The 22,160-nt window shown below is 39.2% G+C and overlaps 1 protein-coding gene across 1 annotated transcript in view; it reads left to right on the top strand.

Moving 5' to 3' along the window:
* TRPM6 (transient receptor potential cation channel subfamily M member 6) overlaps positions 1 to 22,160 on the top strand; it is a 167,050-nt gene that overhangs the window by 46,549 nt on the left and 98,341 nt on the right. Inside the window, exons 2-7 of the mRNA XM_054509173.2 lie at positions 781 to 860; positions 3,779 to 3,817; positions 9,544 to 9,721; positions 13,235 to 13,448; positions 17,242 to 17,366; positions 20,811 to 20,982. Coding sequence (XP_054365148.1) covers positions 781 to 860; positions 3,779 to 3,817; positions 9,544 to 9,721; positions 13,235 to 13,448; positions 17,242 to 17,366; positions 20,811 to 20,982 — 808 coding nt within the window. The remainder of the gene's footprint in view (positions 1 to 780; positions 861 to 3,778; positions 3,818 to 9,543; positions 9,722 to 13,234; positions 13,449 to 17,241; positions 17,367 to 20,810; positions 20,983 to 22,160) is intronic.

Below are 22,160 nucleotides of genomic sequence, written 5' to 3'. Positions count from 1 at the left end.
ATGAGAAATTGAATTTATTCCAGAGGAGCAAAAGAATTGTAATTCAGGAAAACACTGGAGCAAGCTACACGTGAGTCCATTGAAGGCTGGGGTGGTTTATATTTACTGGCAAGAAGTTCAAAGAGGGGCAAGTCCAGCTAGAGTCCAAGCTGTAAGTTCATTGGCTTGAAGGTGGGGAGAGATTCTTGGCAGATGTTCATTGGTCAGGAGATAAGTCTCAGTCTTTGTAAATAAGGTATTTACTGGAAATCAGTGTCTCAGTTTTTAAGTTCTCTTCTTCTGAGGGTACATGTGTGAGATTCTACTTTTCATATGCTCCAGGTCCATTTTAGATTGAAATCCTTGCACAGAATCTTGCTGAGGTTCCAGCTTCCATGAAATCTTAGCCAAAGTGGAACTTTATGAGTGAGAATTTTGAAATTTGAAAGCCTGAAATTCACTCTATAGGACTATGGTACAAGATTTTTAAGTGACTTTTAGCAGAATTAAGGGAATGCTTCAGTTATGACATTACTTCCTTCCTAGAGTTTTGTGCATTTATGGACATTTTGCTGAAAATGAGATTATGGATGTATTAATTTTGTGAATGTTTTTGTGTTCACATTTGGTTTGTGTCTGTGTTGTCTGTGATAGAAGCCAATAAATGCTTAGCCTGTTTGGGGTTGACCTTGGCATTTTAATTCATCTCCATGATATTTAAATATATCTTGCCTACCTGAACTACTGTGGTTACATTGCTTTCTCAATTACAGTATAAATATAACGACACTTTTTCTTTAGTCCCAGAAATCCTGGATTGAAGGAGTGTTCAACAAGAGAGAATGTAACAAAATCATACCTAGCTCAAAAGACCCTCACAGGTACAATTTTTAATATTTTTCATTTTAAAGCAACACTACTTTGAGGACTGTTTGTGGAAACTTAGAGGTGTGATTTTTCTAGAGGATTTAATCATATCTGTGAAGTTAGCATTTATTTATTTTTAATCAATATTTGTTTCTTTGTCTTTATAAAAATAATACAGGATTATTGTAGACAACTGGGTAAGATCAGGGACCTTGTCAGTTTCGTACCTTACTCAAGCCTCTGACAGTGCCTGCTGCATAGAAGGCTCCTGATTAACATCTGTTTAATGACTTAATGAAGTGTAAAGAAGAAAAAATTTATCATAATGACATAACTGTTACTATTGCTGTGGATTTCATTTCTCTAATGCTCATGTTTCTCTTAGTGGGAGAATAGAAATTAGGGAGTATTATGCTAAGTGAAATAAGTCAGTCCGAGAAAAACAAATACCATATGATTTCACTTATATGTGGAATTTAAGAAATAAAGCAAATGAGCAAAGGGGGGAAAAAAGAAACCAAGAAACAGAATATTTTTTTAAAAATATTTTTTATTGTTATGTTAATCACCATACATTACACTATTCGTTTTTGATGTAGTGTTCCATGAAAGAAACAGAATCTTAACTATAGAGAACAAACTGGTGGTTATCAGAGGGGAGGTGGGTGGGGGGCTGGGTTAAATAGGTGAAGGGGATTAAGAGTGCTCTTACCATAATGAGCACTGAGTATTGTATAGAACTGTTGAATCCCTTTATTGTACACCTACAACTAATAGGACACTGCATGTTAACTATACTGGAATTAAAATTAAAAAAAAAATTAAAAAAAAAAAGAAATTGGGGAAATATCTAGTGCTGTATCCATTCCACCATTCCATTCCCCAGAACTTTTGAATACTGAATATTCAAAATATTGTGAACGTTCCTTATCCCCAACTCAAGCGTTTATGGAAAATAGTGACAATAGTGACAGTTTGGGATATTTCAGGACCCCCGTGTTCAGATTATGCAGATAATTCCATGTTTTCCCCAGAGGCTTTTTGCTTGAGCCGATAATGGACAGCAGATGGAATGACTTGAGTTTGACTGCTCTGAGTTGTTGAGAACCCTTTGGAAGCTCTACTTGTAGAACAAAGTTCAAATCAGCAGCCTGTGAAAGATAGGAGAATAAAGGGCTATGGAAAATTCCCCAGGGTAATTGGGTTCATGAAATTAAGATTGGGTGGCATTGCCCTTGGAGAGTAGAGGGGAAGGAAAAAATAGAAGAGCAGTATTTTAATTAGAGGGACCACTCTATTTTTAGTTTCTTTTTAGCATTTGACCTTATATTCATTGAAAGTTCAGAAATCACAGTTGTATGCTTATGAAGAGTAGCATGGTGAGGTCATTGAAATTCTTGATCTTTGGGGATGACTAAAACAGTGTTCCTTGCCTTTGTTAAATATTTACTAGCCCCACCCTCACTGAATTACCTGGGGTTTGTAAGCCCTGTGATTGGAAGTTCTCATTTTACCCCCTTATAAAATGTTTACAGAATGGCAAGGTAAACTTGTTTTTTCCCTTCATCTTTTATGATATCTTGTGATGTGATGGTGGTTACAATGGAAGACAGACTGAACTCACACAGTCCTGCTACTGTAAATGGAGAATCATCTTCATAATCACCTTGAAACCTAGTGAAATGTGATAACCTGTAGGCCATTAGCCCATAGACTCAAGAAGAATATCAGTGATCATAATTCCATATTATGGAATGGTCCAAGATCTGCATTTTATGGAAAAAAAGTCCTCTCTATTTTTATGTGATTGTGAAAAAAAAATTAATGGATCATTATGGATCTTCCTATGCCAGCCTTTTTCTTAGATCCCAGCAAGAATCTCAAAATTATAGCTTTTGTGAAGTTTTCTTCCTGATGGTGCAGAAGAAAAAGGTGGTAGTTCGTGGTTTTAAAATTAGATAAAAGTTGATCTTTTAGCAGTTATTTTTATAGTTCCTAATAAGAAAGAAATCTGATAGCCTTGATTACAATATCTTTTTTCCTCCTTATTTTGAATTTGTTGTTGAAGTGAAGCTCCTGAGAAAGGAGAGTCCCAAAAGGCTAGGACAGGAAGAAGTGAAAGGCCTAAGTATTTGTTTCTGAATAATTTAGAATGACCCTGATTCTTTGAATACTGTCCTTTCTTCCATTGTTTTAACTAGTATTCTCTTCTAGTTAAAACTCCTTTATGACTAAAATATGATCTGTGATGATCACAATGATCCCCCAACTTCAGAAGTTTCTTTTGAATCCTAAAAAGATTAATAAGGGTAATACTTATAATCATACCAACTGTCTTTGGATTTGATAGTGTTTTATGGTTTTAAAATAATATATAGTATTATAATTAATATATATAATACATACTTAATATATAATGTACCATTATATATAAATATTTATATAATTATATGTCTATATATTCTATATTTATAAACATAAATATATATTTTTTCTTAATTCTCAGAATTCTCGAGAATTCTGTTATCTTCATAGTGTAATGGCAGTTAACAGCCACCATTATTTTATATACTGCCATACACCACTGTAAGACACATTACACATATTATCTCAGGTAATCCTCTTAATAACCTTAGAGGACAGATATTACTTTCAAATGTGAAAACCAGTGCTTGGGGAGAAATTAAGTCAGTGAGATTTCAATCCAGGTATTTAGGTTCCAAATTCAGCATTCTGTCAATTAGGTCATGGTTGCTGCAGTGTAATTATATTTGGGAAATGACATATGGGAATGTTTGGGGAATGATATATGAGTACTCAGCAAACCCTGATTTTTTAGACCAGGGAAAATAACGGATGTTTATGGTATAAGCATTAAATATGCTTTCAAATATATCACTAACCTAACAGAGGTTTTGTCTTTTTAATTTAGATGTACTGCAGGATGCCAGGTCTGCCAGAATTTAATCAGGTAAGACTTAGATAAATAAGATTTCTTTTAATATTTAGGCACTCTGTTTAAAACTTATTGGGAGAGTTTTCTCACATCTTGAATGGACTCAATGAAAGGGCTTTATTGCGTCTTATTTACCTTTCCAAAGGAAGGTGTTTTTTTTTTTTTTTTAAAGATTTTACCTATTTATTTGAGAGAGAGAGAATGAGAGAGAGCACATGAGAAGGGGGAAGGTCAGAGGGAGAAGCAGACTCCCTGCCGAGCAGGGAGCCCGATGCGGGACTCGATCCCGGGACTCCAGGATCATGACCTGAGCCAAAGGCAGTCGCTTAACCAACTGAGCCACCCAGGTGCCCAGAAGGTTTTTTGTTTTTGTTTTTGTTTTTTTTAGATTTTATTTATTTATTTGAGAGGGGAGGTGGGGCAGAGGAAGAGGGAGAAAGAAGCCGACTCCCCTCTAAGTAGGGAGCCTGACATGGAGTTCGGGGCTCGATTAGGATCCCAGGACCTTGGGATCATGACCTGAGCCAGAGGCAGATGCTTAATTGACAGAGACACCCAGGCGCCCCTCCAAGGGAAGTTTTAAAAAAGAAATGTGGGATTTTTTTGAAGGAGGGTGATTATTTGAATGCCAATAGATAGATTACTTGAATTACTGAGACATGTAAATGGCAAGGGCCTTTGGCAAGAGCTTCTACCGATTGAAATACATGTAAAGCATGTATTTTCATTTGCTCATTTGAGAGAGCAAGAGAGTGCAAGCAGTGGAAGGGGGTGCGGAGGGGCGGAGGGAGAGGGAGAGATGGAATCTTAAGCAGGCTCCACACTCAGTGTGGAGTCTGATGCAGGGCTCCATCTCACAACTCTGAGACCATGACCTGAGCCAAAATCAAGAGTCAGATGCAACTGGGCCACCCAGGTGCCTCTGTATTTTATTTGGATGATGAAGATGGTTTTTCATATACAGCACTGTATTTGATCTGTGGTTTGCGAGTGATGTGTGCTCGTACCAACCTTTAATTCTGACACCAGTTTTGACATGTGTGTGTTTTTTCCAACACACCACCAGGTAATTAACTAAATCCTGGCACTATCTACCTGGAAATAGCGTCAGATCCTATAGGTTAAGAGCTCAGTCCTACTAGACTCCCCTTCCGACGCATACATCAGGTACCAGTCACAAGTCCACGTTATTACATGTGCTTCTGACTGATAGGCTAGAGATCAGAGGTTCCCAAGAACTCTTCCATGGGTTCAATTAGTTTGCTAGCAAGGCTTCCAGAACTCAGAGAAACATTTACTTATGTTTACCAGTTTATTATAAAGGATGTTATAAATGATAAACAGCCAGATGGAGGAGATGCATAGGACCAGCTATGTGGGAAGGGGCCCAGAGCTTCTGTGCTCTTTTTGAGCAAGCCACTCTTCTAGCCCCTCCATGTGTTCACCAACCTGAAGTCTCCAAATGCCATCCTTTCGAGGTTTTATGGAGGCTTTATTACGTAGGCATAATTGGTTGAATCATTGGCCATTGGTGGTTGATTCAACCTCCAGCATCTTTTTCTTTCTTAGCATTTAGGAAATTTCAAGGGTTTTAGGGGCTCTGTACCAGAAATGGGGGCAAAGACCAAATCTGTGTTTATTATAAATCATAATATCACACAAGCTTATGGGCAAAAATAACTCTAGCAGAATACAAATGTTAACAGCAATTTGCATTTTAAACTATGTGTTGGTAACTGGTTTTACCTTTCTCTTTTGTAAATGGAGGAAAATGAAAATTTCCTTAATTTTGATCATAGTTCACCTTATGGACCAACCCAGTGTTAAATTTGTTTTTTGGAAAAGGACAAATCTGGAATCCCAAGTTTGGCAAATCATGGCAAAAGGAAAACACCATCCACGGATGTAGGAGAGGAAGGAAAAGGTTGCTGGGTGTATTGGTCTGTTCAGGCTGCCATAATAGATTCCCACAGACTGGGTGGTTTAAACAATAAATTTTTTTTTTTTTAAGATTTTATTTATGTATTTGACAGAGAGAGACACAGCAAGAGAGGGAACACAAGCAGGGGAAGTGGGAGAGGGAGAAGCAGGCTTCCCGCGGAGCAGGGAGCCCGATGCGGGGCTTGATCCCAGGACCCTGGGATCATGACCTGAGCCGAAGGCAGACGCTTAACGACTGAGCCACCCAGGCGCCCCTAAAATATAAAAATTTTTATCTCAGAGCTGTGCGAGTCCAAGGTCAAGGTGCCATCAGAGTTGGTTTCTGATGAGGCCTCTCTTCTTGCTCTGCAGGAAGCTGTCTTCTTGCTGTGTCTTCACATGGCCTTTGCTCTGTGCACTGACAGAGCTCTTGTGTCTCTTCCTCTTTTTAGACACCATTCCTATCCGATTAGGGTCCCTCCTCTATGACCTCATTGAAACTATTACTGCCTTATAGTCTCTGTCTCCAAATACAGCCACAGTGGGGATTAGGACTTCAACATAAAGAATTTTAGGGAACACAGTTCAGTTCCTAACACTGACTGAAGAGTTTCCATTTGACTAACCTCTTTTACCTTTCCTCAAATTATTTTTTCTTTCTTTTTAGTAATTATTTAAAATTTGCTAAAATTGAAAGCAAGCATAAGACTATATTGAAAAGAAGTGAAAAGGCTTCATTTACTCCTTCTGTTTCCTTTTTTTTTTTTTTAAAGATTATTTATTTATTTATTTATTTGAGACAGAGAGAATGAGAGAGAGAGCACATGAGAGCGGGGAGGGTCAGAGGGAGAAGCAGACTCCCCGCAGAGCAGGGAGCCCGATGCGGGACTCGATCCCGGGACTCCAGGATCATGACCTGAGCCGAAGGCAGTCGCTTAACCAACTGAGCCACCCAGGCGCCCTCTCCTTCTGTTTCCTACTTTATTCTCCAGAACCTTTCCCTGGCAATTATTTTTCCCAAATTTGCAATCTTTAGAGGTAACCAATGTGAATGATACTAGAAAAATGTCATTTTCACACCATCCAGAACTTAAAAGTTGTTGAAACTTATAATTTTTGCACCTAGCTAAGACTTAGTTTGATTTTTTTTCGTGTGGAGAGTGAAATGCCCCGGTGTCAGTTACTGAGCAGTCTGTCCTATCCATTTGTGGTGTCATTTCTGTTCCACAACAAATTCCCATATGTCTATGGCTCTGTTTCTAAGCTTTTCTTTAGTGTCCTGGATCTACTTCTCCTGTTCCTGGTAAATGCCACTCTGCTTCATTATTATAGTTTTGTAATATATCTTGATATCTGATAGGGCAAGTCCTCTATGCTTTATTCCTCTATGCTTTTAAATCATTTACTCTTTTAGACAATTTATACATCTGTATAAATGTTAGAATCGCTTTGTCAAATTCCCTGAAAAATTCTTTTAAGAGTTTTTTTTTTTTTTTAAGATTTTATTTATTTGTGAGAGAGAGAAAGAGAGAGAGCATGAGAGGGAGGAGGGTCAGAGGGAGAAGCAGACTCCCTGCCGAGCAGGGAGCCCGATGCGGGACTCGATCCTGGGACTCCAGGATCATGACCTGAGCCGAAGGCAGTCGCTTAACCAACTGAGCCACCCAGGCGCCCTCTTTTAAGAGTTTGATAGGTATTTTATAGAATTTATAAAAATAATTTGGGAGGGAATTGGCATTTGGCACCTTTACAAAGTTGATTCTCAAGGTGAGATTTTAGTTAGTGATGTATAATTTGGAACTTCTGAAAGTTTTAACTAAAAGGATGGACATGGAAGCTTTTTTAAAAAATAGTTTAGGGGCAATTGGTTTCTTCTATGAGATCATCATGCCATAATTTAATGATCTGGTAAAAACTGGAATAAAAATATATTGATTCAAGTCAAATGGATTAGGCTAGAAAAATACTTTGAGCAAAGTGGATTCAAACTGAAGAATGGTCCTATGAAAGGTTAGTGATTTATCTTTCCAGTTTCCAGGTGTGAATTATGGTTGCCTCCATTCATTCATGTTCTGTTTAGAAAAAGCCACAGTGAAATGAATCATTCAGTTTATGAATAGATGTTTTTCCATTTTGAAGACTGTCCCTCGTTTCGAAAGATAACCAGGTGATACATTTCTCTCTAGTAGATTCCGATTATGTATATTCTGTACATTTGAGATTATTCCTTCACCCTTTGAGTCAAGAGCCCCTCCATATAGAACTCTAAAATGATCTGACTTGTTGTCATCCTGTTCCTTGCTTAATTGAACCCCATAACTTGTACATGTTTTTATGTTGCTTTTCACACCTACACACACAAAAAAGCGTGAATCACTTAGAAAGCTGAATAACCTCTTTATATATAATAGGCATATGAAAGTTCTACACGCTCAAATTTTAATTTTTCCTTCTGATTTTTTTAATTCATGAAACACGAGAAGCTTATCGCCCTTTTGCCAATATGATTATTGTATTTTGTTAGTTTTTATATAGTTCTGGTTTCAAAGAGATTTAACCTTCTAATTTGCCTCATTTTGTATCTGAAATAGTTTTTAAAACTTTTAATTTGCAGGAACATTTACTGAATTTTCCTTCCTTTGTAATTATATCACATATATTTATTATTTAATTTATATTTATAGTCAAGCCTCATTCATGGCTCTTTTCCTGTGGTAGCTCTGTGTTTAATATTTCTCTGATGTTGAATCTTTTTTGGCATTGGTTAATATTCTTTCCTTTTGATGTGCATATTATGTTTTACATGAAGACATTTTCTGACTCTCCTTAAGTATTGCATGTTAGAGATTTTTAGTTTTTTTCTTGTTGAGATATAATTGACAGAAAATAAACTGCACATATTTAAAATGTACAACTTGATTTTTTTTACCATCTTAACCATTTTAAGTGTGTATAGCTAGTAGTGTTATTTCCGTTGTGTAACAGATCTTCAGAACTTTTTCATCTTGCAAAACTGAAATTCTATGTCCATTAAACAGTAACTCCCCACTGGCCACTCCTCCCAGCCTCTGGCAACCACCATTCTACTGTCTGTCTCTGTGGATTTGACTACTGTAGGTACCTCAAATACGTGGAATCATACAGCACTTGTTTTATGACTGGCTTATTTCATTTAGCATAATATCCTCAAGGTTTATCCCTATTGTAGCGTATCATAGGATTCCTCCCTTTTTAAGGCTGAATAATAGTCCATTATATGTATATGCCACATTTTGTTTATCCATTCATCTGTCAACTTGGCTATTATGAATAATGCTTTATAATACTCATGTGAACATGGGTGTGCACAAGATTTTTAGTATTTTTTTTTTAAACATTCCCTAGATGATTTTAATGTGCAGCTAAGGGAGAGAACCACTGAGGGTGTTTCTAAACTCAGAAGACAATCTAGTTATATAAGTCTAATATAAATCTAATGTGAAATTTTATTATTTTTTAAAGATTTCATTCATTTATTTGACAGAGAGACACAGTGAGAGAGGGAACACAGGCAGGGGGAGTGGGAGAGGGAGAAGCAGGCTTCCCGCGGAGCAGGGAGCTCGATGCAGGACTCGATCCCAGGACGCTGGGACCACGACCCGAGCCAAAGGCAGACGTTCAACAACTGAGCCACCCAGGCACCCCCTAATGTGAAATTTTAAAAAAATTGTTCATACATGCCATCTATATTACCCTAGGAGAGTGTAGAAACATTACATCTGTTTTCTGTTTTGACATTGTGTGTTTTCTAATCTGAAACTGGTTTTCATCCCATCTTTAAGGTGCTACTGTGGGCGATTGATTGGAGACCATCATGGGATAGATTATTCCTGGACCATCTCAGCTGCCAATGGTAACGAAAATGAACAATGGTCTGTTGAAAAGCATACGACGAAAAGCCCTACAGATACGTTTGGCACTATTAATTTTCAAGATGGAGAGCACACCCACCACTCCAAGGTTTGCTAATAACTCACATTATTTTTGGTAGTTTTTAACAGAGGATAACCTCCAAATGTTTCTGCAAATTTTATCTCCAAGTGTAGATGATCAGATGACTGAGTTTTATTGCAGAAACGATCCGTGTTATTGACCTCTTCACAAAAATGACCTGACCCTTCTCTTTCCTTTCTGAGGGACATGGTACCTTTCCCAGGTGTGGTGTGGCCCACTCTCTATTTGACCTCTTTTAGCAAGTTCATGCCTTCTCTATGGGGGAATGGCTTATTGCTCTTGAGACAGTTGCCAAAGGGCTGCCCTTTTCTTAAGGAATGGAGGAAAGCCACTGCCAAAGAGATGGGTTTAGCTGAAGCGTGGCCATAGCAATTACTAGTACCTTGTGGCTGTTCATGCTTGCTATGTCCTTGAGAGAGGAAATGTGGACATTTCTCTCTGTAGCTCCCCCAAGTGTTCGTCCTTAGGCTTTCCAGGTCAGTCTTGCTCCTGTCCCTAATATGATAATTTTGCATGTAATTTGCATAATACTGACGCGTCAGCTATCTCTCAGGTGTTTTTTTCTTGAGCTTGTTAATCACTGCTGCTTTTTCAGAGACAGATTTCCCTGGGGAACCTGCAGGGGGCATCCATCTCAGGAAAGCCTAGAATCAGCGGTACCCTGGAGTGTGACCATCAGTTGGATGGATTTGAAACAATAGTTCTTAATAATGCAATCATAATCAAGTTTCGCAATACAGTTTTACAGTAATCTACATTTCCAGTTATTAATCCTCTTGTGTTTAGCTTTGTGTGTTGATGTTCTCTTTAGTTGGTGAGAAAACTGCCCTTATTCTCCTCTGTAATCTTTTCTGGAAGCTGACGCTTATTACCCTGTAATTTTCCCCTTAAGTTTTAGTCTCCCTCCTTTTGCTTTTATGTTTATTCATAATCACCTTCATTTCCTTATTTTTTCATCCAATGAAAAAAAGATTTATTAAGTGCTCATACTTTGCTATGCCCCAAAGAGCGTATGTTCCATGTACTAACATTGCTTACAGTGAGGGGAAACAGGAAATAAATATACAGTTACCATGGGCAGGGTGGGAATACACGGTTCTTCAAGAAAATGGAAAGGATCACTCCTGTTTTTCTGGGGCAATGTGAGTGTGTCAAGGAAGTATTGGCAAGTGTAGGGACAGCTACGCTGAGATCAGAAAGGTAAGTGAGGTGTTTGGTGTCAGGTGAGGCAGAGGCCTAAGAGCACTCTGGGGTTGTGGGAAGGCCAAGGGAGAATATGGTGCATATAGGAGAACTGAAAATATGGTTCAACAGATCTCCTGATCACTCATATGTTCCATGCTTAGCATTAGATCGCCATTATATCCTGAGTACCTGAATGCATTTTATTTGATCTCTCAGAAGAGAAGAACCTACTTTTTATATTTAAGCACAGAATTCTACTTCTGTCTATGGTGAGAGGCAGGAAAGCTGTGAGAGCTGGTTATTCATCTCCCACCCCTGCATTCCCTTTCCCAGTTTTATCCCTCCCACCTCATTCCGGGAAGGATTTGAGGAGAATCTAGGCCCGGAACAATCTGCCTGAGTTAGTTATAAAGGAGGGGGAGGGGGAAGGAAAGTCATTAACCTTTAGCACCATCTTCAGTTGGCCTTTGGAAGAAAAGACTGGTGCTGATAATTTAGTTAGGCAAGGTTGTTTATCTGAAATCTCAAGGAGGAATGTCTGCTAGGACTAAAAGGACTTCTAGATGAAAGAGAGAGACACCTGGGAGAGAGTTGAGCTAGATGAACCAAATCAGAGCTGCCTCCTTCTTTTGCCTTTATTTGAGACAACACAAACCATTTCACAAAGGTCAACTTGTATTTTTTCCTACTACTTGAATATGTAATAAAGCCATGGCAACTCATTTTCCTCACTTAGAAATTGAATCTTGATTATCCTTAGGTTCTATTACATTCTGTGATGGCTGTAACATTTTAATAATTAAATAAAGGGATTATGTTTTAAGAATTTCAAAGGTGAGGGGCGCCTGGGTGGCTCAGTCGTTAAGCATCTGCCTTCGGCTCAGGTCATGATCTCAGGGTCCTGGGATCGAGCCCCACGTCGGGCTCCCTGCTCCACGGGAAGCCTGCTTCTCCCTCTCCCACTCCCCCTGCTTGTGTTCCTTCTCTCACTGTGCCTCTGTCTGTCAAATAAATAAATAAAATCTTAAAAAAAAAAAAAAGAATTTCAAAGGTGAACAGATAGTTGTTTTAAGGCACTATTACATTCTGGAAGATAGGTAATAATTCTATTTGCATATGTATGAAGATCTCCACCTGTGGTTCTTTTTGGTGTAGTTTTGGTATAGTATAGTTTGGTATAGTTTTCTAATTCATGGTTTCTTATTGTCCTTATTCCTGTAAGTCTGACTTGGTCTTGTTGGTTAGCTTATGCCTGAGGATGGCAAACTCCTCTCAGTATGATTTTAACAGTCTTATGTGGCTGCATCTATTGGAAAAAGAGAGCCAGCTATACACTATGATCTTAGGCAAAATACAAAATGATTCTGGTTCTACCTGCTGATTCGGATTTCTCTCATCTTTTCTTTGGGTTACATTGACTAGTTAAAAATATGACTCCTGTGAAAAGTATTTGTTTTGGAAAAAAGACATTTTCAGAGGGATAATTACATATAAAGGGAACGGTTAGAATGTAAAATTTACAGTAAATTAAAAGTACATGCTCCCGGATCATAATTTGATTTAAATTATGGAAATATATGAAATAGTCAAGTAAATTAAAAGTCACAGTGATGTGGTTTTGGAATATATGTGAGGTTCGGTGGAGTAAGGTCTGGAGCCAACGACCAAGAAAGAATTCTTGAGACGTCTTTGGTGCAAAATGGTAGTTTATTAAAGCCCGGGGACAGGACCCCTGGGCAGAAAGAGCTGCTATACCAGGGTCTTGAGGAGTGGCTGATTGTGAACTCAGGAGTTGGGGGAAGTAAGGAAAAGGGAGGTTTCAAAAGAACTTTCATATGCTAAAGAGGACCTACAAGATAATGGAGGCTTTGCCATTGTCAAGTTAAGGTTGTTTTCCCCTCTAGCAATGTATTAACTTTAAGATAGTGCTTTGTCTTCAGCTAGCCTTCTGCTCCCTCATCAATAGCATGTATGAAAAACCCCATTTCACCCATTTCTAAAAGCTTTTTTTAAAATGGGTTTCCTGGAGTAGTGGTTTTTACCAGTTTGAAGTATTTCTGCCTCATCTCAGACCTTCTAGAGAACATTGGTGGGCCAACCCTGAAAGCCAGAGGAAGCCTTCCTACCGTGACTTGTTAATTCCCAGAAGGAACTTACAGGGGGTGTGGGATCCTTTCAAAGTAAATGTTTCCATTATACAACGATGAACTTTTAAAGAAATCTCAGACACTTCCTTTTAAGTTTTGGCCATTTCAGTCACCCTGCTGTGTGCTCATTGTTACCGGCATGTAGTTTTTCCTATTTTATGTACATGTGTCTATGCATATCTTCCAGTATATTAGAACTTCTTATGATACAAAGTTGGATCATCTGTTACATTTAATGTTGAAAGAGTGGAAGATGGAACTGCCAAAGCTGGTGATCTCTGTCCACGGGGGCATCCAGAACTTCAAGATGCCCTCCAAACTTAAAGAGATCTTCAGCCAAGGTTTGGTCAAAGCTGCAGAGACAACAGGAGCGTGGATAATAACAGAAGGCATTAATACTGGTAAAGTGCACTCCCTGCTTCACTTAAAAAAAAATAATAATTCCCTCTTTCTAACTGAATCCGGTAGTATGGCACCTAATCTCTGCTCTGCAGTGCTCCCAGGAGACATGGTGGCATGAGAAAGACAAAAAGCATAATGGCTAGGAAAAAACCCAGAATCATAGACCTTTCCTGGAATACGTTTTTACCATTGTTAAAATATGCTATTTTAACACAACTGTGGGTAAACTGCTGGGAAAGAAAATAGTCTTTTCATGAACTTTAGACCATGGTGAGGTTTGAAAGGACACAGAATCCATGCAAGTGTGGAGTGTGTGGGCTTGGGAGTGAGCTAAACTCACCAGGGTCAAGTTCAACAACAAAAATACAACTGAGTAAATTTGAAGATCTAATTGGTTTTACTAAGCAATTCATGAATTAAGCAGCATCCCATTTAGCAAGTAAAGAGATGCTCACAGAAGTTGTACTACAAAATGGAAGGTTTTTATAGGAAGGAGGGTGGGGCAAGGAAGTTGTTAGCAAAAGAAAAGGAAGGATTGTTCCAAGCAAGGTCATCTTCCCTCAGGGGGAATGGCATGGGGTCTAATCATGCAGATTACCTCATCTTCCTTTATGGGGTGTGTGTAGGGGGGCGGGATGAGGAGAGTCCTTGTGACAGATTACATCATTGGTACTGATGTGAAAATGTCTCATTGAATGGTTAAGACTACATTTCTGGGGGAGGTTGGAACTGCAGTTAGGTTAGGTTAGGTTTAAGCCCCAGTTTGATAACTTGGCCTAAGTGATTCCTTTTTGGTCCGGTGGTTTCCCTTTTTAACAACATAGGCTTTATTTTACTTACTGCTGTGTGTGTGTGTGTGTGTGTGTGTGTGTAACATTTTAGGTTAGGGCCAATTAAGGAACACAAATATAATAGTGTGAAGACTATTAAAATAGTTCATATAAACAAATGAGAAATGAGACATACTTGGAGCTTTCTTAAACAATAATCAGGATCTGACCCCATTCAACCACAACTCCTTAGGGCCTGACTGCTCAGGGAGGGACATCTGGACCAGCAGCATCAGCATCACCTGGGAGTTTGCTGGGAATGCAGATCTCAGATACCTTCCCAGACCAGCAGGACCTGAATCTGCATTTTGACAACATCCCCAGATGATTCTTACGCACATTTAAATTTGAGAAGTGTTGCTTACCAGCTTCTGCCTATTCTTGAGCTGCTTCTCAACTGCAGTATCTGGCCTGAATGTTTGACATTTAATTGAATGCCACAAGTCTTATGTATATAGCATTTGGATAGATGCTGTGGATGAAAGATGAGTAAGATATGGGCCCTGGGTTTAGTGATAAGGTAGACTATGATAACAGTGAGCAACTAACTACAATCAGTGCCCACTGGGTCATAGTTGAGATACCAAGCAAGTGGTTGAGAGTACAAGGAAGAGGAAGACACATTCCACTTCCAACTGAGGGTACCCGGGAAGGCATGGAGAAGGATATAGCACTTGGCGTTGACCTTGAGGGAAGGGTAGGAAGGAGCATCCTAGACAGAGGTGGGAGTTCAAGGCCATGCACATGGCTGGCTGGAGGTGAAGGCATGTGTAGAAAGAGGCAATAAGGCTATGGGCTGGATGTGCCATGTGTCAGAGGACAGGGACAAGGGAGACTGGAGCCAGACTGGGTGCCATGCTGTTGGGCTGAGGTTTTATTCTCTGTGTAGCAGGGGGCTCTCAAAGGAATTTGGACAGGAGAATGGATAGAAAATGACATAGACCTGGTTTTAAGGAGAGTCTCAGTAGACAATATATACTAGGATCACATGTGGGATGCTGAAATACATCCACCAGCATCACCATGCTGGGAACCCACGCCAAACCTATGGAGTCCAAATCTCTATTTTCTTTTTTTAATATTTTATTTATTTATTTGTCAGAGAGAGAAAGCACAAGCAGGGGGAGCAGCAGGCAGAGGGAGAAGCAGGCTCCCGCGGAGCAGGGAGCCCAATGCGGGACTCGATCCCAAGACCCTGGGATCATGACCTGAGCCAAAGGCAGACCCCTTAACCGACTGAGCCACCCAGGTGTCCCTGAGTCCAAATCTCTATTGCAGTGGATGGCTGCACAGCTGATATTGATATATGCCTGTGGTCCAGATCCCCAATTCTAGAAAATGACTCTGGGCAAAGTATAAAAAATAGGGTGGAGGGGAAGATGCCAGAGAGAGGGAAATGATTCAGTGCTGTGCATCAGATGCTTGCAATAGAGTTTTTGTTTGTTTCTCTGCTAATGACACATAGAGGACCAGTACTATATATAAGAGGAGAAAGTGGTGCAGTGCAGTGTTGTCATTAAAGGCAGATTAAGCCAATCTCAAAGGCCACATACTGCGTGATTCTAATAACTATATGACATTTTGGAAAAGGCAAAATGGGAGACAGTAAAAAGATCGGTGGTTGTATGGAACCTATAGCAACAATCCCTAATGTAAACTACGGTCTTTGGGTGATAATGATGTGTTCGTATAGGTTAGTGTAGGTTCATCAGTTATAACAAATGTAGCACGGAGGGGGGATGTTAACGGTGGTGGGAGCTGTGGGTGTATAGATTAGGGGGTATAAGGGAAGTCTGTACGCTCAGTTTTGTGTGAACCTAAAATTGCTTTAAAAAATAAAGTCTATTTAAAAAAGGAAAGTCCGATATCCTGGTTTGGAATCCAAGCTCTACAAATTACCAGCTCTATAACAATGGGCAAATTATTTAACTTCTTTATGACTCAATTCTTGCCTATAAAATAGACTAAATAAAGTTTCTACTTAAAGTGTAAATACTTGTAAAACATTTAAAATAGCACCTGGTGCATTGTAAGAGTTTGGTCAGTGCTGGCTATAATTACTGTTGTTATTAATTCTGGAAGGTCAAATATGAATGTATTAGTTCTGGAATATTTCTGTCTATAAAGCTATTAACTTAATTTGCTTCAGTGAAGCAAGGGCCATATCTGCAGGATGTCTTGCTGGGACAGTCGAGAAGGTTAGAGAAAAAAAGAACATTCATGTTGACCTCAGAGGACTTTCTGGTCAGTCAAAAATAGGGACAGGACTGAGGTTGTAAGCAAAAATTGCCCAAAGGGAGAACTGTTCAGGTAAAGAGATCAGTGATAGGAGAAAGCAGTGTTAAAAGAGAGTAGAGGATGCTGGAGTGGGGGGTGGGGTGGGAGGGATGGGGTGACTGGGTGATGGACACTGGGGAGGGTATGTGCTCTGGTAAGCGCTGTGAATTGTGCAAGACTGTTGACTCTCAGATCTGTACCTCTGAAACAATGCAATATATGTTAAAAAAAGAAGAAGAAGAAGAAGAAGGTAGCAGGAGGGGAAGAATGAAGGGGGGGAAATGGGAGGGGTAGATGAACCATGAGAGACGATGGACTCTGAAAAACAAACTGAGGGTTCTAGAGGGGAGGGGGGTGGGAGGATGGGTTAGCCTGGTGATGGGTATTGAGGAGGGCACATTCTGCATGGAGCACTGGGTGTTATGCACAAATAATGAATCATGGAACACTACATCTAAAACTAATGATGTAATGTATGGGGATTAACATAAGAATAAAAAAATAAAAAATAAATTAAAAAAAAAAGAGAGTAGAGGAAGCCAAGATATCAGAGATTCATTCCACTGTGCCAGCAACTTTCCCTAAGAATGTCCCTTTGCATATATCCATGCCCATTTGTCTCTTTCCAGCAGTCACGGTGTTTTGCATGATTCGTCTGTTAAAGTTTGATCTCTGTTGTTCATAGGTGTGTCGAAACATGTTGGGGATGCCCTGAAAGCCCATTCCTTCCAGTCCTTGAGAAAAATCTGCACAGTTGGAATCCCTCCTTGGGGCGTCATTGAGAACCAGAGAGATCTTATTGGAAAAGATGTAAGTAGACAACCCGTTCACAACAAAAGGAAATGAATGTGTATCTAATTGCCAACTCAGCACTACACCTGGGCATCTAAAAGGCATCTCGAATGTAATATACCCCAAACCAACTTTGTCTTCCTACTTGCCCTATCTTAGAAAATGATGATCTTATCCTTGCAGTTTGTTCAAGCCAAAAACCTTGGACTAATCCTGGAATGATCTCTGTCTCAACACCTCAAACCTAATCCATCAGTAAATTATCTCAGCTTCACTTTAAATATAAAAATATATGTGGAATATGACCTCTTCTCATTACCCCCACTGTTACTAAGCAGGTCCAAACCACCATTTTCTGTCACCTGAATGATGTAGTAATAGCCTTCCCTTCTCTCATTCTTGTCACTTCTTATAATTTAATCTCAACACAGTAGCCAGAATCATTCTTCTAAAATATAAATCAGATCGTGCTATTCCCCTATGAAAAGCCCTTCAGTGGCTCCTGTCTTGCTCAGAGTAATAGCCGAGTTTCTTGTAGTGGTGTGTGTGTTTGTGTGTAGATAAAACAAGGAACATTCATGATTTGACCCTTCTCTTTCCTTATCTTGTACTACTCTCTGCTTTATTCATTTCTGTGTATCAATTCTTTGATCCTGTCTCTTTTTCTATAGGGAATGGACTTGTCTAAGTCTGTTTATAAGAATAGTGTATATTTCTGATAAAAATCTTAGGTATTTCAAAAGGTATGAAGAGGAAAGATAACCACTGTTAATATCTTGGTGTGTATCATTCCATAATTTTTTCTAAGTATGTGTACATATGTATAATAAAAAAAGTTTGTATGAAAAAAAAGTAGTAACAGAAACCCACCAATGTAAATATGTTTTTAATTTTTTTTTGTTTTTATGAATCTGTTCTTTTGCTTAACTATTACTATATAACTGTTATTAACAGTTACTTCTCTATGTCAATTAATATAGACGTGTATGGTTTAACTTTCATTTTGGAAAATTTCACACATATTAAGGAGTAGAGAGATTAAAATAATGAAGTCCTATGTACCCATCTCCCTGCTTCAATGGTTATGAGATTAGAGCCAATTTTCTTTCATCTATCCCTTTATCCATTCCCCACCTCTTCACTCCAATATTTTGAAGCAAATTCCAGACATCAAATAATGTCTCTGGTAAATATTTTAATCAGTATTTCTAACTTAGCAATTGATTTACCAATACTTTGATATTTCTAAATACCAATAAGTAGATATTTCTGAAATATATGGACAATTAAAAAAATATATAACCACATTGCCATTTTCATACCTAAAAAATTAATTCCTGAATATCAACAAATAGCCAGTCTATGTTCAGTGTTCTGATTTTGTCATATTTTTTAGTTGATTTTTTTTTTTTTAAGATTTTATTTATTTGAGAGAGCAAGAATGAGAGAGAGAGAGCACAAGCGGGGAGGAGGGGCAGAGGGAGAAGTCCCGACGTGGAGCTAAATCCCAGGACCCTGGGATCATGACTTGAGCCAAAATCAAGAGTTGGATGCTTAACTGGCTGATCCACCCAGGTTCTCCTCAGTCATTTTTAATCTATGGATTTTTCCTCCATCTCTCTCTCTCTCTCTCTCTCTCTGGTGCAATTTATTTGTTAAAGAACTAGGTCATTTTTCCTGAAGGGTTTCCCATAGTTTGGATTTTGCAGATCTAGCCTGTTATATTAGGGTTTAGGGTATTTATTTGTCTCTTGTCTTTCTTGTAAACTGGTAGTTTGATCCAAAGGTATGATCAAATACCAGATTTTTTGTGCAAGTTTATGCCACAAGAGATGTGTCCTTCCCTTGTAACTTATGATCATCTTTCTTTTTATGATGTCCTTGCCTAGATTCATGATCTCAACTGAGTTGCAAATGCTGATACTTAATTACAGTGTTCTTTCTTTCTTTATTAGCTTAAACACTCTCTAAAGAGAAACATTTTCTCATCAACTTTTTGGTTTACTTTGTGGTACAGTTGTATGGGAAAGGGCAGAATAAATGCCTGATTCTTTCTCTTTATATTCCAGCTTTCAAAGCAATGATTTGTTATCTATCAACCTCCAACGAGAACCATGAGGTTTTTTTTGGTTCATGAGTTGAAACATATCGAATATTAAATATGTTTCAGTTCATCTATTCTAGTTATTACTCTTAATTATGCTCAGATTGTCCCCTTTTGGCCAGTGGAAACTTTTCAAGTTGTCTCCTGAGTCCTTTTAACACAATTCGAGTTGTTTTTCATTGCTTCTTTGTGTTTTAGTATAAAAAAATGTTCCAGGCTAATTTTTGCTCCTTGAGAAATGGCTGTTTTTTTTAGTGGGAAATTGTATTCTAGGGGCCAACAGTGCATTCTGTTTTTTTATGCCTGATAATGTTCTATTGTACCATAGTACTTTAATAATACTATAATTTAACTTTTCCTCTATCATTGTCCATTTTCCGCTTTTATAAAAAATGATATTAGTGATAAGATACTTCAGAAGTATTAAATCTCTCAATTATTTTCTTTTTGGCTTCTGGTGTCAGTGTCACATTTAGGAATTAATAAAGGTAACTTTTAAAGACTAATGTTGATAAAGTTTGTAGTGCTTTTCCCATCATTATTCCTTTTAAGCTTCATAGCGACCCTCTGCTGTAGGAATTATTATTCTCACTTATACATGAGCAAAGTATGCCTGAGAAAGGAGATAAGAGTTACCCCAAGTTAAAATTAGGAAGTAGAAGAGTCTGGACTTAAACTGGGTCCCTCTGACTCCACATACTGTGCTTTTGTCTCTAAAAACAAATAAGAATTGGGGTAGCTTAAGGAAGAGTCCACAATATTAATAAAGATCTGGATGTTTTATATTAAAAGAATGGATCTCCATTCAGTTGATTGGTGGTTACTCTTCATTCCATTTGGAATACTAAAAAAAAAAAAAGTGGTATAACAATATTATTTTGGAATAGATCTATTGAAAGGCATATTTTTTGGATAGTGATGTAGTCTGTGTATCACTGTACGTTTTTGAACTGTTTTATAATCTGAGACAAGGTAAGTACAGAAATTATAAATATTTAGAACCATTTTTAGCAACATGGAAATGCTGTGACATCTAAGCATATGGCCAGTGGGCTTATCTTGCTGAGCATGGCATGTGGGAGAGTTGTTGAACTTGTGTCATGACTCTCATGTAGCATGAGCCGCATACTGGTTACACATAGTAGGACCATATACCAATCCATTAAAAGATGGGAGATTTTAAAAAAAAACAAATTGATCCTTCACCACAGATAGCTTGAGAAACACTGCTCTGGGTAGTAAGTAGTACTTACTAACCTTGGCAGGAACTCCATGATGCATGGACAGGCCTTATGGAGCAGGTGAGCCCAGAGAAGGACCTTGAGCTCTGACCTTGTCTTATCTTCACTGTCCTCCAGGTGGTGTGTTTGTACCAGACTCTGGGCAACCCCCTCAGCAAGCTCACCACTCTCAACAGCATGCATTCCCACTTCATCTTGTCCGATGACGGGACTGTGGGCAAGTATGGAAATGAGATGAAGCTCAGGAGGAACCTGGAAAAGTACCTCTCTCTGCAGAAAATACACAGCCGTGAGTACCACAGAGGCTCAGCCACCAGGGCCTGGTTGGGGGGCTGCTATGGAGAAAGGCACTCCTTTGTCATCCATACAGAGTGAAGAGGTCCAAGCTGGTCCCTGCCTTAAATTAATACATGTGAACCCACAGCCAGAAGAAAGCAGGATGTGAGGTGGTTTGGAATTGTGGGTGACAGGAGAGAGGAAGAAGTCTTGGGGGACAGCATAGTCAGGAGAGGTCTTCTGCAACAGTGGAGACTTTAGCATAGCCTCCAGCTGTCCTTAGGGTAGGACAGGTGGAGGATGGTTGTGTGTGTGTGTGTGGGGGGGGGAGTATTGACACCAGAATGGGAATGACTGAAGAGCAGTAAGGAGACTGGCCTGAGAAGAGTGGGGGTATGAGTTTGACCATCAGGGAAGATGGCATTTCGTATATGGTGGCATGCCCCAGATAGAGAAGCATTAAAACCATATAGGGCTTTTAGAAATAGGGACCTTTGAAGGTTTCAGTGTTGTGTGCTGATTCCACAATGCTTTGAGATGGCCATTTTGGTAGTGTTAAAAAAAACAAAATTCAGCTGAGTAAATTTAAAGATCTTACGGCCTTCAGTGATTCATCAGTTGGGCAGCATCCCATCTGGCAGATAGAGGGGAGTTCCAAGGAGCTGGACAGAATGGAAGACTTTTATAGGCAGAAGGAGGTGTGGCAAGGGAGTTCTTCTAACAAGGAGTGGATTGTTTTGGGCAAGATCACCTTCTTTTGGGGGAAGGCGGGGTGAGCGTGGGGGTCCTACCAGGCAGATGACCTCACTAGTGCCAACCAGGTAATTCCAGACTGACTGGTTAAAGGTTACATTCCTGGGAGAGGTTGCAACTGCAATTAGGTCAGGTAGTATGTCTTGGTTTGCTGATGTGGAGCTTAGCACAAGTGACTCTGTTTTGGACCTCTTGTCTCTTTTTTAACAGTAGTATCTGTAGTAGGGAGAAGGGAAGGGAGGGCCAGAATCAGCAAACATCCTTGGGTAGAGAGATGGAAAGGTAGGTGCTGCCTAGAGAAATGGAGACTTTTTGTCCAAAGCAGCAGAAAGTGGGCTTCTGGCTCTTTCCATGAGTTAAATCTTCCACAAGATATTCCTACCCTTGGAGCAGAAGACAAGGGAGCCAACGCACTTGGGAGGCTCAAGTCCTCTTCAG

The sequence above is a fragment of the Mirounga angustirostris genome, unplaced genomic scaffold (assembly GCF_029215605.1).
Source record: "Mirounga angustirostris isolate CCGP_5_RB_7025 unplaced genomic scaffold, mMirAng1.0.hap1 SCAF_15, whole genome shotgun sequence".
NCBI classification, from domain to species: Eukaryota; Metazoa; Chordata; class Mammalia; order Carnivora; family Phocidae; genus Mirounga; species Mirounga angustirostris.
The sequence above is the reverse complement of the archived record's forward strand: the minus strand, read 5'-3'. Positions and strand labels throughout refer to the sequence as shown.